This window comes from Esox lucius, chromosome 17 (genome assembly GCF_011004845.1).
Source record: "Esox lucius isolate fEsoLuc1 chromosome 17, fEsoLuc1.pri, whole genome shotgun sequence".
Taxonomy (NCBI): domain Eukaryota; kingdom Metazoa; phylum Chordata; class Actinopteri; order Esociformes; family Esocidae; genus Esox; species Esox lucius.
This window is the reverse complement of record NC_047585.1, coordinates 37292013-37310377: the sequence shown is the minus strand read 5'-3', so window position 1 is coordinate 37310377 and position 18365 is coordinate 37292013. Positions and strand designations below refer to the sequence as shown.

At 44.3% G+C, this 18365-nt stretch overlaps 1 protein-coding gene across 15 annotated transcripts in view; it reads left to right on the top strand.

Moving 5' to 3' along the window:
• Positions 1–18365, top strand: part of cacna1da (calcium channel, voltage-dependent, L type, alpha 1D subunit, a) — a 103093-nt gene that overhangs the window by 31669 nt on the left and 53059 nt on the right. For 10 of the 15 annotated variants that reach the window (XR_004574656.1, XM_034287405.1, XM_029114017.2 and 7 more), the window contains exons 4-13: positions 84–223; positions 5269–5474; positions 7093–7245; positions 8425–8621; positions 9022–9125; positions 11546–11718; positions 13929–14006; positions 15867–15954; positions 16556–16582; positions 17107–17267. Coding sequence is in view for 14 of the 15 variants with exons in the window: in XM_034287405.1 (XP_034143296.1) it covers positions 84–223; positions 5269–5474; positions 7093–7245; positions 8425–8621; positions 9022–9125; positions 11546–11718; positions 13929–14006; positions 15867–15954; positions 16556–16582; positions 17107–17267 (1327 nt within the window). In the remaining variant the exon portion in view is untranslated. The remainder of the gene's footprint in view (positions 1–83; positions 224–5268; positions 5475–7092; positions 7246–8424; positions 8622–9021; positions 9126–11545; positions 11719–13928; positions 14007–15866; positions 15955–16555; positions 16583–17106; positions 17268–18365) is intronic. The other 5 variants (XM_029114022.2, XM_029114020.2, XM_029114021.2 and 2 more) reach the window with 2 other exon arrangements.

Below are 18365 nucleotides of genomic sequence, written 5' to 3'. Positions count from 1 at the left end.
TCAGATGTTATAATATGAACCATGTACAATGTGGTAACCTCTCTCTCTCTCTTCTTTTCTCTTCTCTCTCCCTCTTTCTTTAGGAAACGGTAGAACATGTCTTCCTCGTCATTTTCACTATCGAGACCTTTCTGAAGATCATTGCCTACGGTTTGGTGGCACACCAGAATGCGTATGTGAGGAACGGATGGAACATGCTGGATTTTGTCATTGTCGTCGTTGGGTAACTATCTCAGAGTTTCCTCTTCCCAGTCACCCATTCACTGCCGGATGGAGTGATCATCACTAGTGTTTCCCCCCATGGTCCTGCTGGTGTCGTTCTGGAGTTCAGACCTTTTGTTTGCCTTTGCATTATGGAGTTATCCATGTGTGTTGTATCTGTTAGCCCCACTGTGTCCTCGGCCGTGACAGTGGTTGAGATTGACTTCTCTGAGGGCCTGTTTTTCTGTGAGGCCTACTGTAAGGACACTGCTATGGTTTTATTGGAGACCTAAGGACGCTTCCGGTTAGCTACATAACTAGATAACAGGCTGACTGTGCCTCAGACACAAACAGCTCACTTCATGAAGTGTGTAACATACTCTGCCTGTTGGCATGTTTTCAGAAATGGCTCCTCATGGTCAGCTGGACACATTGCAGCAGCTGGCGGTAGGACGCAGCTGCTCATTTGTGAAAAAGAATGTTAGCTAGCTTACTAACTCCGCAGCAGCGGCTAGCTAGCTGTTAGTGGAACTTATTAAACGTTATGTGGGCTCCGCTGGTTAGCAGCATCCCCAGCTGTATTCCCTTTTCGTTCAATATGAAATTGAACTTGCTGGCTCAGCATGATTGTTAGCTTGCATGTTGTTTTTCATGAATACCAAAGAAATACAGCCCGTTAGTTCATAAAACACAGTGTCTTTGGAATGTCATTTGCGTCTTTTTTTGACAAAATGACACCTGTTAAATAACCTTTGCCATGTCAAATATGTTTTTAATTTTAGGATTCAAATAAATACACATAATTCACTTTAGCAATAGCTTAGTGATTGGTGGCTTGAATTAAAACCAATCCAGAAGCAGCTACTGCCATCATTTTCAGTGTTGTTAGGCTTAAGTAATCCCTGTGAGTACAAATCAAACTTAATTTCATGAAAATAATTAGATATTTAACTAAACAAGCAAGCAAGCCAACTACATACCCTTGTTGCCCAAGCAACAGAAAATGTTTTGATGCTGCACGGATGTTTTCCACGTATCAATGAGCTTTGTTGGTGCAATACGTTCCTGTGGCAAATGTAAATTGAAAGGTATATTTACATATTATTTAAATGTTATTTAAATGAATATGTCGTCCTGATAACTGCTGTAAGAGTGAATGGGCCCTAAGCCTCCTCCCTCCACTCTACCGTTAATCTGTAACCCAAATGGCACCCTGGGTCCTTATAGTACACTACTTTTTACCAGAGCCCTGTGAAGAACAGAGGGAGTTATTTGGGATACAGTCTCAGTCAATGGCCTGATCCTGATGGAGACCCAACTCCACCTACGGTTTATGACCTAGAAAAGACATGGAGGATAAATCACAGCTTTACCATCAGTGGACTGACTCACCATCTTTCCATACAGCATCTCCTCCTCTCTGTCTCCATACAGCATATCCTCTATCTGGCTGTCTCCACACATTACCTCCCCTCTCTCTGTCTCCATACATTATCTCCTCTCTGTCTGTCTCCATACAACATCTCCTCTCTCTGTCTCCATACATAATATCCTCCCTCTCTCTGTCTTCATACAACATCTCCTCTCTCTCTGTCTCCTCTCTCTCAGTCTGTCTCCATACAACATCTCCTCTCTCTGTCTCCATACATAATCTCCTCCCTCTCTCTGTATCCATACATTATCTCCTCTCTGTCTGTCTCCATACAACATCTCTGCTGTCTCCTCTCTCTCAGTTTGTCTCCATACGACATCTCTTCTCTCTGTCCCCATGCATTATCTCCTCTCTCTCTGTCTGTCTCCATACATTGTCTCCTCTCTGTCTCCATACATTATCTCCTCTCTGTCTGTCTCCATACAACATCTCCTCTGTCTCCTATCTCTCAGTTTGTCTCCATACGACATCTCTTCTCTCTGTCTCCATGCATTATCTCCTCCCTCTCTGTCTCCATACATTGTCTCCTCTCTGTCTCCATACATTGTCTCCTCTCTGTCTCCATACAACATCTCCTCTCTCTGTCTCCATACAACATCTCTCTATGTCTCCTGTCTCTCGGTTTGTCTCTATACATTATCTCCTCTCTGTCTCCATACAACATCTCCTTTCTCTGTCTCCATACAACATCTCCTCTCTCTGTTTCCATACAACATCTCCTCTCTCTGTCTCCATACAACATCTCCTCTCTCTGTTTCCATACAACATCTCCTCTCTCTGTCTCCATACACCATCTCCTCTCTCTCCATATATATTTTTTTCATTCTATATACAGTACATCTCCACTCTTTCTTTCATTTCTGTTACTCACACTCTGTCTTCTTCTCTTGCTATGCTACTCTATTGCTATCTTGCTCACTCCACATTTATTCTGTTATTCACGATTCTATCATTATTACTCCTTTCTCTTCTCTCGATCTTCCTCTCCCCCTCTCCTTGTTCTCTCCGGTTCTCCCTCCTCTCACTTCCTATCCATCTCCCTCTCTCCGTCCTCTCCCTCTCTCTCCTTCCCCTCAAAGCCTCCTCTCTCCTTCTCTTTCCTGATATCCTCCACCCCTCCCTGCCCTCCCCTAATACAGATACAGTCCACTGGGTAGCTAGGTCAGATCAGTGTCTGAATGCACCATGCAGGGTTGATCTGTCATGCAGTCTGATGCAGAGAGCTGCATCCTGATGAATCATGCAAGTCTGACTGACTGACCACTGCAGCACACATGGCCATCCAGCCAAGCCTTTGTAGAGACGCCACGCCATGATAAACCCTGTCCTTATTCAAATACAAACACGTCGGTAACTCCAATATGAAAAATAACATGCTTATTACACACAGGTCCAAGGCACTAAATGTATTTTGATATGGAGTCATAGGACCTCTGTAGCTTTTCTGAAACAATTATGGAAAATGATATACATAAAAAGTGGCAATGAAATAAAGGCTTTTTAATTTTTTTACTGGTTTATTATATACTAATTCTTTATATCCAAAAGATGGGAGGAAAAGTATTAATTTTTATAGAATTTTTTTTGTACCCTTATTGTCCATTTTCCCACAGCGTGCTGTGCTTACCCTTACCATTATAGATCAGCCTGTGGGAGTCCCAGAGCAAAACAGACACCACCACCTTTTCCAGAGACTCTGCTGAATTTAGAAAATATTTTCACATAATTGCTTTTGCAATAACTGGTCATTTTTAAGGAATTTATTTGTAAGTGCTCCTGATGAGGGTGATTTTCCAGTCACTCCGTGGCTTAGCTTTTGGTTGATATCATGACCTGTGGGCCAAGCTGAAAACATCCACGTGTTCCAGAGACCTGACTCGTAATGAGATAGGTATGAGTTTGTAGCTCTATCTAATGCTTTGGAAATTATTTTGTACCCTTCTCCTGACTGATATCTTTCAACAATGAGATCCCTCTGATGCTTTGATTAGTTCTCTGCGGACCATGGCTTTTGCTCTGAGATGCAACTAAGAAAATGTCAGGAAAATCCCACTAGAACAGCTGAACTTTATTTGTGATTAATCAGAGTCACTTTAAATGATGGCAGGTGTGTAATGACTTCTATTTAACATGGGTTTGAATGTGATTGGTTAATTCTGAACACAGCCACATCCCCAGCTATAAGAGGGTGTGCACACTTATGCAACCAGGTTTGTATAAGGTTTTATTTTTCATTTTTCCCCTTAAAAAATTTCACTTTGTTTTTCAATTGAATTGTTCACGTTATAAGCCACAATAATGGTGGAAAATTTCTGACATGATTTATCTTCGTCTCATTCTTTTACATCACAAGAACCTGGCATTTTAACAGGGGTGTGTAGACTTTTTATATCCACTGTGCCAGGAAAAGGGTGTGGCTAGCACGAACACAACTGATTGAGGCAACACAGTGGCATGACCGAATTCAGTTATGCCCACGTGATGACTGACTGTTACGTATTATCAACAGGCAGAAAAGACTGCCCATTCTTAATACACGTCACGAGACGTCAGCCACACAGTGATGACATGGTCTCCGAACGATCCCTCATCTGCATTTGCATTCACTGTTCACCGTTCTAAAAGAAAATAGATGGAGGCATAGTTTTAGTATTTAGTAAGGGTTTGCGGGGCACTCTGAGCTCCACCCGTGGCTGCAGTGGCCTGTGACCACAGCTCTGAAGTGTGGCCGTTTATGGCTCTGCCCTTCTCTATTGGCGGCTCCATTCAGCCCCTTTAGTGCTTACTGCTCTCCAGCTTTGATGTGATGTGCTGGGATGATTTCTCTTCCTGGCTCGGTTGGGGGGACTGACTGGAACTGAGTGGACACTTTTCACTATAGGATGTTCACACTTCACTCAGCACACTGCGGTACGGCGCTCAATTGTGCACTAGTGTTGATTTATATACTTTTGTATGAACTGTCTGGTTGTCCATACAGTTTGTACATTAAATAAGTGCTTGCATTTTAACGTGCTGTATTTATTTGTCATCTATACCAATGGTGGCAATCATTTAACATCTGAATCTATGTACAGGATATGTGTGCGTGTGTGTGTGTATATTGATCAGAATTTATGAAGTATAGTCGTTGAGGTTACTAGCTCTGCACTGCAGTACTGCTTTATATCTCTCTCTCTGCTGTATTGGTCAAGGGAAAGATTCACACAGAGACAGTCTGCTGATCCAGAACTGGTGCCCTTTGGACCATAACAAGTCAGTTTGCATAGACAGGGGGTTCCTGATGGTAGCTCATCCTCCAAGACCCATTACGGTTACAGGCCCTGAGCTTTTAACTGCTTCAATCACTTTCCATTGTCAGTGAGTGCAGACTGTTCAGTGTGGTGTTGGAGTACCTACCATTCCTTCTGTCTTCTTCTACAGACTGTTCAGTGTGGTGTTGGAGTACCTACCATTCCTTCTGTCTTCTTCTACAGACTGTTCAGTTTGGTGTTGGAGTACCTACCATTCCTTCTGTCTTCCTCTACAGACTGTTCAGTGTGGTGTTGGAGTACCTACCATTCCTTCTGTCTTCTTCTACAGACTGTTCAGTGTGGTGTTGGAGTACCTACCATTCCTTCTGTCTTCTTCTACAGACTGTTCAGTGTGGTGTTGGAGCTTCTGACCAAAGACTCTGTGGAGACGAAGGAGGAGGCGGAGGCAGGTGCGGCGGCGGCGGCAGCAGCGGCGGCGCTCCATCCTTCCATGCACGGCCACGGCGGCAAGTCGGGCGGCTTCGACGTCAAAGCTCTCAGAGCCTTCCGTGTGCTGCGACCACTACGCCTGGTCTCAGGAGTGCCCAGTGAGTTTTGACACTTCACCTTTGACCCCACAGAATAGACTAACCTCTGTTGACTAACGGTATAGACTAACCTCTGTTGACCAACAGGATATGCTAACCTCTGTTGGCCAACAGGATATGCTAACCTCTGTTGGCCAACAGTATAGACTAGCCTCTGTTGGCCAACAGGATATGCTAACCTCTGTTGACCAACAGGATATGCTAACCTCTGTTGACCAACAGGATATGCTAACCTCTGTTGACCAACAGGATATGCTAACCTCTGTTGACCAACAGGATATGCTAACCTCTGTTGACCAACAGGATATGCTAACCTCTGTTGACCAACAGGATATGCTAACCTCTGTTGACCAACAGGATATGCTAACCTCTGTTGACCAACAGGATATGCTAACCTCTGTTGACCAACAGGATATGCTAACCTCTGTTGACCAACAGGATATGCTAACCTCTGTTGACCAACAGGATATGCTAACCTCTGTTGACCAACAGGATATGCTAACCTCTGTTGACCAACAGGACAGACAGCTGTAAAATTGTGATCAGATGTGTCAGTCTGCTCAGGACCATCCTTCCGCCCACCCCAGCCGTTCCTCTGTGTGACAGCGGGTTTATCTTTGGGCTGAGTGTGCGTCTGTAAGGGTGAAGTCAGTAACAGTAATATGTGAACATATGGTCTCTGTGCAGCCCCTCAGGAATGTTCTCCTAAAATAGGATGTCCAATCAATGCCTTAGAGACATGAGGTATGTTTCTCTGTGTGGGTGTGGAAGGATGAGTGTGTGTGTGTGTGTGTTCGCCTGTGTGTGTGTGTATCCCTCAAGTACACGCAAACACTCTCATGCAAACACCCACGAAGACAGACTCGTAGTCCTTCTGTACAGATGCACATACATACATAGTGTTCAGTGCAGGCAGGCCCTGAATGCAGACCCTGAACACACCACATGCCCACACACGCATCAACAACAAAACAAGTGGATCAGAGGTGCAATATTACGTCTTACCCTGTTCTCCCCCAACCAGCCTCCACTGACCAATACAGGTCATCTTTTTTATTCTGACACAGATCTGTACTAATTCAAGCAATTCAGTCAAATCCCATTCTGTCACATTCCTGTCATGCTTTTCTAAATAAACTCTTTGAATTAGTAATTCTTAATTTTCAACTATTACTAATGCTAACTGTCCCTGCAGATTTTTCTTCGTTTTGGGTAAATATACACCAAATGCTGCTATTCGAGGCAATATGGGCTGGAAAACCCTACAGCATCACCAGTGGCTATGTATTTTTTTAATAAAAAACATGGCCTTCTTCCGAATGTTAAATTACATCTGTGTTAATGTATATTTATATGGACATGTAGTCCTGCAAGAAATGCATTTCACTAACAAACAGAAGTTATATAAAACATACTGTATAAACAAACCCTAAAGTAACAAACTGTGGACCTACTACCTTTTTAAATGAATTCCTGGGACAGAACCGGATGCACCTACTGTTTCATCCCAACAGCACAACAACTGTTTTATTGAAACCGAAGCACTGCGGTGCATCAAGGACACACAGGCACACCAAGCTATGTATCCACTCTGACCTGTCCGTGCTTCTCTGTCTAGGTTTACAGGTGGTGTTGAACTCCATTATTAAAGCCATGGTTCCTCTCCTGCACATTGCCCTGTTGGTCCTCTTTGTCATCATCATCTACGCCATCATCGGCCTTGAGCTCTTCATCGGCAAAATGCATGCAACTTGCTACTTCTCCGGCACAGGTAGGAATGTGAGTGCGTGGGTGAGTGTGTGGGTTCTGTTTCTCTCTCAATGTCACACACTCTCTGTGTCAGTCTCGCTCTCTCTCTCTGTCTTCCTCTCCCTGACTCTTTCTATCTTCCTCTCTCTTCCTCTCTCTGTCTTCCTGTGTATCTTTTTGTTTGTCTGTCTCTCTCTGTGTCTTCCTCTGTCTTTCTATGTCTTCCTCTCTGTCTCAGTCTGTAGCTCTCGCTCTCTGTCTGTATATCTCTCTTAATCTTTCTCTGTATCTTCCTAACTGATACTTTATCTGTCGCTGTATTCCTCCCTCTGTCTTTCTCTGGCTTTTTCTGTCTCTATCTCTCTCTTTCTTCTGTGTCTTCCTAACTGACAGACTCTTCATCTGTCTCTGTCTCTAAACCTGTCTGTCTGTTTTTTATTTCAATTTAAGGGGCTTTACTGGCATGGGAAACATTTGTTTACATTGCCAAAGTAAGTGGAAAAATAAATTATAATTTACAGTAAAAACAAAAAGGAAATCTGGAAAATAGTGAATAAACATTACACAAAGGGCATTTTGAGTTATATATTATGAGCTATGTACAATTGTCGAAATGTGCCAACAGTTTAAAATATGCATGAGAGAAAACAAATGAATAAATTCCTGGTTAGGATGCTCCACTGGCTGCCCTATTTTTCATGGCAACGGGTCAAAGGTATTTTAGATAGGGGAGTTCATCATTGTTTGATTTGATTTCTAATTACTTGTGGGTCGGTATGATCTGAGAGAAACAGGTTTCTCAGATGTTGTAATATATTGGGCATAAGGTTTGGAAGTGCAGCTCCATTTACACCTCATTTTGCGGGCATGGTGCACATTTTATTGTGTCCTGAGAGCTGGCTTTGCCTTTGGCAGCATCTTTTAATAAGCAAGGCCATGCTCACATAGTCAAGCTTTTTCTACATTTTGGGTCAGTCACAGTGATGAGATATTCAGCCACTATGTACTTTCTGTTTAGTGGAAGGTAGATTTCCAGTTTACTTTTGTTTGATTCTTTCCAATGTGTCAAATTATTATATTTTTCTCTGTCATTTGTCGGTTATTATATACTCTTTCTGTCTTTCTCTGTTACTGTCCGTCTCTGTGTCACTGGCTCTTTCTCAGTTCCATTTTTTAATTCAATTTCTCTTTCTCTTCGTAGACCAAATAGCGGAGGATGAGCCGGCTCCGTGTGCGATCTCAGGGCACGGGCGCCAATGCCCAATCAACGGCACCGAGTGCAAAGAGGGCTGGCACGGCCCCAACAATGGCATCACCAACTTTGACAACTTCCTTTTTGCGATGTTGACCGTGTTCCAGTGCATCACCATGGAGGGTTGGACAGATGTGCTCTACTGGGTGGGGCCTTCCCTCATAGACATCCTATCACTGGCTTCCATTTCATTGTGTGTCCCCTGCACTTCCTGTGCGGTCTAAACTTTGAACCGCTCATTCCCCTCTGGCTGTGACTGAAGCTGATGTATCCGTAGATTAGTTGTAAGGCCTGGATTTGACTGACGTTTAAGGTGTACGTTTCAGTTAAGCCTTCCTCTACGTCTCAAAACCACCCCAATGTTTTATTACTTAACCACTGTAAAACTGTATCCAGCATCCTTGTTTTTCCCTCCATTTTTAACTCTTTAACAACTCATTTTATTATCTTCCTCTACCTCCTCTTTCTCTTCCTCATCCTTTTCTGCCTCCCCTTTTCTTCTTTTTCTTCTTCTTCTCTTCTCTTTAATGATGGGTGTGCCTCCAGATGAATGATGCTATGGGTCTAGAGCTTCCATGGGTCTACTTTGTCTCTCTGGTCATCTTTGGATCCTTCTTTGTTCTAAACCTGGTTCTGGGAGTGTTGAGCGGGTAAGACACCTCACACTTGCTCTCTCTCTCTCTCTCTCTCTCTCTCTGTTTCTCTCTCCCTCTCTCTCTCTCTCTCTGTCTTTCTATGTCTCTTTTTACCAGTCTGCCTGTCTTTCTATCTGCCTGCCTTTCTGTCCGCCTGTCTACATTACCTGCCTTGTATGTCTACAGTACCTGTCTGTCTACATTACCTGCTTGTCTGTCTGTCTACAGTACCTGTCTGTCTGTCTGTTAACACACTTTTTTGGACCCCTACAGGTGAATGATGCCATGGGCATGGGAACGCCCAGCGTGTACTTTGTTAGTCTGATCATTCTGGGCTCCTTTTTCGTGCTTAACCTTGTGTTGGGTGTGTTGAGTGGGTAAGAGGTTTAGTTTGCAGTGTGCAGTCCGTGGCTTGGTGTGGGTGTGTGTGTGTGTGTGTGTGTGTTGGGAATTGCAGAGAGGGAGACAGAGGACAGATACTAACATACACAGTCACTGGTAACACAGTATTCAATGTCATATTCTTAGGTTGTACTGCCCTGACCCACTATATATCATCCTTGTTGACCCCACGGTTGTTTGTCCTCACATTTTCTTGCCACAGCTACAGCAAATGTAAGCATTTCACCCCCGCCCACTTAATCAACCCCCCACACACATCTCCCCCAGCAAAACTCCAGAGAGGGAAAATTAATCTCATTGCTCACCCTTCATTCCCATCTCAGCCTCCTCATCCTCACTAACTAAGCTCTTCCTCTAACTCTCTCTGACTGCATCAAGCCCATTCTGCTGCTGCTTCCATTTCCCTGCAGTGGGGGGGGGTAGTGGTCATAATACAGTACTCAATGGCCAGCAGCACTCTGGGAAGTGTGTATTCTTAGAGGAGTCCGTTGGCGGTTGCCATGGTTCCCTGAGGGTTTTTCTCAATAGGTTGTTATGACCCTTCCCTCGGTAAAGTCAGGAACTTAAAAATGCTCTGAAAATATATATTTTTTTTTTTACTGTGAAATGAATGAATGCTGGTAGCGATAGCTAATAAGCAAACAAGGTATTTAAGAGAAAATTGTATTGCAAGTTCCAGAAACGTTTGAGATGCAGACTTATTAGTCCAAAATGTGTTTTTCAAATGTATGTATCGATAAGTTAAGGTTAGAGATGCTGGCTAGGAAGCAGAGGGTTTAAAAAATATCCCAGGTGTCACCTACTGAAGTCCCTTTGAGCAAGGAACTGGACGTCTAGTCTGGAATTGGAAGGAACAGACCCCCTACAACATTTTACCTTGATTGATCTCACAGTTGGCCAAGCCGTTAAAAGGAGTCGTCAGAGGCCGACAAGAGAAGGCATACAAATTCCATTACCTACCCACCAAACCCAAATAGTGCTGGCCTATTGCACTGCCCTCCGCAGAAACCCTGTTAATCCGCGAGCAGGATTCAAACCCTGGCCCCTGGCCTCCCATCTATACAGCTAACAGAGAGGCAGCTAACGGAGAGGCAGCTAACGGAGAGGCAGCTAACGGGGAGGCAGCTAACGGGGAGGCAGCTAACGGGGAGGCAGCTAACAGAGAGGCATTAACTTTACTGCAGTATTGTTTAGGGTCGCCCGGAACTAATAATATTGAATAAGAATCTTTGTCAAAAATACTGTGTATCCAATAATTGTTTTTTTTACACATTCATAGCATTTTATAGTCACTGCATCTAACAAGTTAGGGATTTTAGAACAAAATCCTATAGGAACATTATGAGAACAGCTGCACAAAGGGGAAACATTCCTGTGTCATTTCAAGGACTGAATGTTCCAATGAAAAGGTCTTACCACAACAATGGCCAGTGCTCATCGACCTGCATGGGGTTTTGTTTGTTTCAATTATTTGTGTGAGAACAGTTTTACATTTTGAGCACATGCTGGTAACCACTACTCCTGCTGGTCTCTGCACCCTCTGGCTCTTCAGTAGTTATTTAAAGGGGAACATCCCCTGCCAGTGACAGCTAGCTTGGCATAGGAACCCTATACAGGATACCAGAGGTCATCTAGAGCAGCAGGACTGTGGTGTTGGAAAGTGGATATGAAGCCATGTTTTGGAATCATAGTGTCATCATGTGTAAATGGTTGACTTGAGACCCATTTTCTATACATATTAGTGTAAACTAATGCTGTTACATTTTCTATACATATTAGTGTGAACTAATAGTATTATTACATTTTGCATAGACATTATGAGGGGAGCCAGAGAGCCGTTAAGTCTGAGCATGTGATTTTGTGTTTTCATTTGCACGCACCTACTTGTGTTTATTTGTTCTGATTGCATTCAGTTACATGTGTGTGTGTGTGTGTTTGTGTGTGTGCGCTCGGGTGTGAACGTGTGACTGTGTGTGTGGTCGTGCGGTTGTGTGTGTGTGTGACCGTGTGTGTGTGTGTGTTTGTGCCCGCAGAGAGTTCTCCAAGGAGAGAGAAAAGGCCAAGGCCCGCGGAGACTTCCAGAAGCTGAGGGAGAAGCAGCAGCTGGAGGAGGACCTGAAGGGCTACCTGGACTGGATCACCCAGGCCGAGGACATTGACCCGGAGAACGAGGACGAGGAGGGCAACGGGGATGGAAAACGCAACCGTAAGCATTATCAAACACACACACTCACCACCCCGCATCAAACACACACACACGCACACACCCATACACACATGTACAAATACACACATAAACAGTTTGGACACGTCCATTCAAGTGAATGGTTGAGTGTGTTTGGTGCTGTACACATACGAAGCAGGAAGGCTGAGAGCCTTTGACTAAAAGCTGCCTTGTGTTTAGGGACATTTAGCTAGTGGGGGTCTCTAGTGTGAATGTCCGGTGTGTTTTTCAGACCTGACAAACTAGCATTCAGGTTTACTGTGGTAAATCCAGTACATGCCCACGTCTGCAGACTCACACAGACCCGGCCGTGTGGATAACATGGACCCGGTGAGCCAGTCGGAGTCCGCTGTTATATAGGTCACTGAAGAGAGGTGAAGCCAAAAGATCAAGGTCGCTTTGGGAAAAAAGATTACACACGTAATCTGTGTCACTGCTGCACTATGAGTCAGGTGATGACACCCACTGTGTCGGTTCACACACACACACACACACACACACATCCTTAGAGACAGACACCCAGATCCTCCTCCTAGGCTTAGCCCTATTAAGGGCTATGTATTGTTATCCGTGAGGTTTCCAATATTGTTGTTTAGCAAGTGTTGTGACTAAGGAGTGTCTCTGTCAGGTGTGCGAGGCATGGTGCCGTTGTATTGGCATTGCCTCCCTCAGAACGCGGTTAGCTGAGCTGTCTCTGTACCAGTTGGGGTATTCTGAGGAGGCAGGAGAGGGATAAACCATATTACTTGAGCAGGAGAAAGACTAATCCAAATCCTTTTTATGTAAGCGGCACATGATGCAGAACAGAACGCCGAACGTGCTACTGCCCCTCGATACTGCTTTACTGTAGGACCCTTCAATCCCTCAGGACATGATCACCCTCTTTTGCTGAGTGACTTTTAGTGATTCCCATCAGCCCCTACCTCCATCAAAGAAGCCCTTCTCGCTCCCGTCTCCTATAATTTCTGCCGGGTGACTTTAGAGGTCTACAGTAGAACCACACCTCTTTTGCTGGGTGACTGAAGAGCCCCCGTCCTTGTCCTGTTGACCAATTTGGGAGACCAATTTCACTACTGTATTATTAATGAGGTCATTCTTTGAACCTTCAAACCAAATTATGTCAGGAATGGTTTGTTGTCAGGTATAAAACCAGCATAGTCAATTACGTTCTGATCATTCCAGCCCAACATGTAACATCAGAATCAGTGCCAATGTCTTCATTTGCAGTCAACAGAACCCAAAACTGAATAGTAAGGAGCTAAGGTAGGAACAGCATGTTCTTTACAACCAAGCTAAAATAAGACACAATGAGTTAGTAAATATAGTCCTGTTCCCCAAAGGGAGTCTTCTATTGCTGGGAGAGTTATGGGCTTTAAGGAGATCAGTGGTTAGAATGATATGCACTGTGGTGGTGATGCTGGCGTGAAATGAATCATCCTGTCTCTGCGTGTCGCCGGTTGGGCCATGTCATGAGAGACTGTACACTAACATAGACATGTGAATGCCATTCATTCACATTGCAACATGTTAGTATCGATTCTAGTGCTTCCTCACTGTTCTGTACGACCCCCCCCCCTCCCCGACCTGCAGACGCTGGCTTCTTGTCATGTGACTAACAGCTGTCAACATCTTCCTCTTCTGCTCCTCTTCAGTGTCCACTACAGTCTGTGCTGCTGGTGTCAGTGTCAGTGGTGCTGGTGTTGTCAGTGGTGCTGGTGCTGGTGTTGTCAGTGTCAGTGGTGCTGGTGGTGTCAGTGTCAGTGGTGCTGGTGTTGTCAGTGTCAGTGGTGCTGGTGTTGTCAGTGTCAGTGGTGATGGTGTTGTCAGTGTCAGTGGTGCTGGTGTTGTCAGTGTCAGTGGTGCTGGTGGTGTCAGTGTCAGTGGTGCTGGTGTTGTCAGTGTCAGTGGTGCTGGTGTTGTCAGTGTCAGTGGTGCTGGTGTTGTCAGTGTCAGTGGTGCTGGTGGTGTCAGTGTCAGTGGTGCTGGTGTTGTCAGTGTCAGTGGTGCTGGTGCTGGTGTTGTCAGTCAGTCAGTGTCACCGTTGCCAGCTCTACTGTCGTTTCTACTGTTGTGGTGGTACATTGTTACTGCGCTGCTATAACCCGTCTTGATATAGCCCCATTTTCGCCCCCCCCCCCCATGTTCCACCGCTGCTGTCTGAATGCATGGGCTTGCATGTATTACACGTGAAGGGGTGACTCTGGCTGACCTCACCGAGAAGAAGAAGGGGAGCAGGTTTGGGTGGTTCAGCCAGTCCTCCGACACTCATGGTAAATCCCCTGGTTTTTCCTTACACATTGACAAGTGTGGATGTATGTGGATGTATGTGGATGTATGTGTGTGTGTGTGTGTGTGTGCGCGTAGGGAGGGGCGGGAGAATGTATGTTACGCCAGCTTGTCTGCCCATCCGTGTTCAGGCTGGCGCGTGTGCATTTGTTTGCGTGCACCTGTTTGTATGCCTGTTTCATCACAGCCTCGTGCACGCATGTGTGTGTGTGTGTGTTATGTGTGTTCAGCACCTAATCGCCCCGCTTTGCTATTCTGATTGACCCCTCTGTTTGAGCATCACTATCTCTTTGATCTCGCTTTTGTGTTCTTTCCGTGTGTCTGATAAACCCTTCCCCCCTGGGGGCCCTCTCCTGCTGTTTGGACTGAATGAGCCCAGACTCCCATATCCCCTGTGAGAGGAGTCAGTAGAGGAGCACCAGGCAGTTGAATAGCGACCCATACTACCCCTGTTGTTACCAGGCACTCAACCTCTGTCTCTGTCTCTCCCTCTCCATGCGCGTCCCGTTTAAAGCAGCTATGCTAGCGGCTCAGTGTGAATAGGCAAATGGGGCTAAACCCAGATCACCGCATCCGGCAGTCAGCAGTATTCAGATATTGAGAGAGCGAGGCAGAGAGGGGAGGAGAGAGAGAGAGAGAGAGCTGTCGGCAGACTCAGAAGTCAAAGCCAACCGTGTCACACGAACTAAGCTGCAGTGTTGCGTACCCTGGGACTAACAGGCTGTGCTCTCACATAACACTCGCAGTGCGTCTTTTTCTCGCATATTTTAAACAGCAGTCTTCTGATATTCCAGGAGCTATCCCAAAGTATTTAGTGTTTTTTTGTTTTTTGTTGGAAGGTTACAATTTGGAGCGTAGTACCTCGCCTGTAAATGATGGCGTGATGTTTTAGAATAGCACTTTCCCTACCCAAAGTGTTATGTTTTAATTCTCTAGTGTAATGGTCTTGGCCAGGGCTTATTCATCCCCTGTCCTGGAGGGCTGAAACACGTCACGTTTTAACTCGTACCTGGTTGGTAATTGCACTCATCCTCATCTGAATCGGTCCAGTTACAAGAAGGAAGAAAACCACGTGTTTTTTTTGCCCCTTCTGATCTAGTACTTTATATTTAGTGTTAAGAGTCCAATAAGGTTGTGTAAAGGACCATCTTCTGCACTGGTGTTTCGTCGTCATCCCCATCATCCATTAAGAAGAGCCCTCAAACCCGGCAGCTGTTTTGCCCCACCTCCCCCACTCAGCTGTTGAATCATAGTGATGGATGCAATAACCAAATTAGTGACTATTATAGATAAAGGTTACTTATTTAATAGGTAGTAAATACTGTAGTATTACCTGTTGGTAATAATGATCAAAACAGATCTTATCACGTTTTAGACATTATCACTTTGAAACAATGCAAATGCACACTGTCAGTTTTATTATTTCTTTCTTCATTTTCCACTACCCACTCAGAATCTATTTTCTAATATTTTGATTCACATGGATTTGGTCTTGAGAGGTATTGTCTTTTGGGACTGAATTTGTGTCATTGGGTCATGTGTGTGTGTTTTTTCTTTTTCTAGAAGGGATTTCTCAGAAATGCCTGTAGTGATGCTGTCCGTTCTTTCTTGCTATTGTTGAGGAATTTGATTGACTGTTTACTGTATGTTTAAGACTTGTGTGGGTGTGTGTTTGTGTGTGTTTGACATGTTGTTACGCAGGGTTGTGTGTGCGTGTGTTGTGTGTGACATGCATGACTTTTTCTCGTGGGGTTGTGTGTGTGTGTTCTGTGTGACATGTACGAGTTGTTACGTGGGGTTGTGTGTGTGTGTGTGTGTGATAAACACTGTGTTTGCCACTGCAGCGAGTATGCCCGCCAGTGAGACAGAGTCTGTGAACACCGAGACCGTGGCTGAAGATGAGGTGAAGACACCGTGCTGTGGACCATTTTGGTGAGAGCCCACTACCTTCAATATGAAACACACTACTACAGCCTCTGTCTCCTGAGTGAACCATCACGTCGGCTTTCGTGTGCTTCATCTATCTTATCTCTCCTCTATCCTGTCCGAACAACTGCTGATGTGAGACGAGCTTAAAGGAGAAGTTCACCCATTTTTACATGTTACCTTATTTTTGACTTTATCTGTGCTTGTAGGTGATATTGTTGCAGACATTTTCGTCTTGGTATAGAGAGTATTTGCTGTTAGATTTGCCTTCACACTTTCAGTAGATTACAATGCGTAGTGTCTAAGCAAAACTGAATCTCTGGTTAATGTCTCTGCAGTCAAAAACAAAACTTGCCGTCAACAAGAACAAGTTATAATTCTTTAGATCTAGAAGCACAGATGGACGAAACAATGAGGCAAAGTGTAAAACCGTGTGAACTTCCTCATTAAAAACAGTTTTTAATTCGTTTGATTGATTCTAAGAACTAAGACCTCTCCTGGTGTGTCACAAAGATGCCACATACAGGATTTTAGCTTTGTACTAAATGAATGAATATCCTGCAGGTGGCAAGACCAACTGACATTTATTATAAACATCTTTTTTCAGTCAAAAAATTTCAAAGTCAAAGTTCAGGTCAGTGAAATTACCTTGCCCCGCATGCCTCCTTGCATGCAGCAGCAGTCTGTACAGGAAAACCATTTTCTTTTTCTGCATGAAGTGACGCCTGATTTTTCTGTGGATAAATGCTTGCTTGGGTTTCTCTACTTGGTGTGCTGTTCTGTTCTCTGGAGTCTGCAGGTAATAAATCAAATCCACCTCCCCTTTAAACAAGTCAGCAAATAAGCTGGGGCATCTGGAGGAGCTAGAGCCTTATGCAGCGTTTTTACACTTCACCACGCTCTCTCCCTCTTGCTCTCTTTCTCTCGCTCTCTCTCTTCCTCCCCAAGTTAGTTCATCAAGTTAATTTAGTTCTCTTTCCAAGTTTCCGTCAGATGTTGCCTGTCCAACCCCCCTCTTTATATAATGTACTTCCTAGCCCCTCCCTCTCACTGCACCCCTCCACCCCCCTGGTCAACCCCTTCTTCAGTGGAAGCCTCTCTAACCTGCCCCCGAAATGCATCCATGTCATTTCACTGACATCACTTCCTGTCTCACAGCCGGCGTTGGCGTCGCTGGAACAGGTTCTGCCGCAGGAAGTGCCGGTTAGCAGTGAAATCGGTGCCTTTCTATTGGCTGGTGATCATCCTGGTGTTTCTCAACACGCTCACCATCTCCTCAGAGCATTACAACCAGCCTGACTGGCTCACTCAAATACAGGGTTAGTATATTACAACCAGCCTGACTGGCTCACTCAAATACAGGGTTAGTATATTACAACCAGCCTGACTGGCTCACTCAAATACAGGGTTAGTATATTACAACCAGCCTGACTGGCTCACTCAAATACAGGGTTAGTATATTACAACCAGCCTGACTGACTTAAATACAGGGTTAATATATTACAACCAGCCTGACTGACTTAAATACAGGGTTAATATAATACAACCAGCCTGACTGACTTAAATACAGGGTTAATATAATACAACCAGCCTTACTTAAATACAGGGTTAATATAACACAACCAGCCTGACTGACCTAAATAAAGGGTTAATATAATACAACCAGCCTGACTGACTTAAATACAGGGTTAATATAATACAACCAGCCTGACTGACTTAAATACAGGGTTAATATAATACAACCAGCCTTACTTAAATACAGGGTTAATATAACACAACCAGCCTGACTGACCTAAATAAAGGGTTAATATAATACAACCAGCCTGACTGACTTAAATACAGGGTTAGTATATTACAACCAGCCTGACTAGCTCACTCAAATACAGGGATAGTGTATTACAACCAGCCTGACTGGCTCACTCAAATACAGGGTTAGTATATTACAACCAGGCTGACTGGCTCACTCAAATACAGGGTTAGTATATTACAACCAGGCTGACTGGCTCACTCAAATACAGGGTTAGTATATTACAACCAGCCTGACTGACTTAAATACAGGGTTAATATAATACAACCAGCCTGACTGACTTAAATACAGGGTTAATATTATACAACCAGCCTGACTGACCTAAATAAAGGGTTAATATAATACAACCAGCCTGACTGATTTAAATACAGGGTTAATATAACACAACCAGCCTGACTGACCTAAATAAAGGGTTAATATAATACAACCAGCCTGACTGACTTAAATACAGGGTTAATATAATACAACCAGCCTGACTGACTTAAATACAGGGTTAATATAATACAACCAGCCTTACTTAAATACAGGGTTAATATAACACAACCAGCCTGACTGACCTAAATAAAGGGTTAATATAATACAACCAGCCTGACTGACTTAAATACAGGGT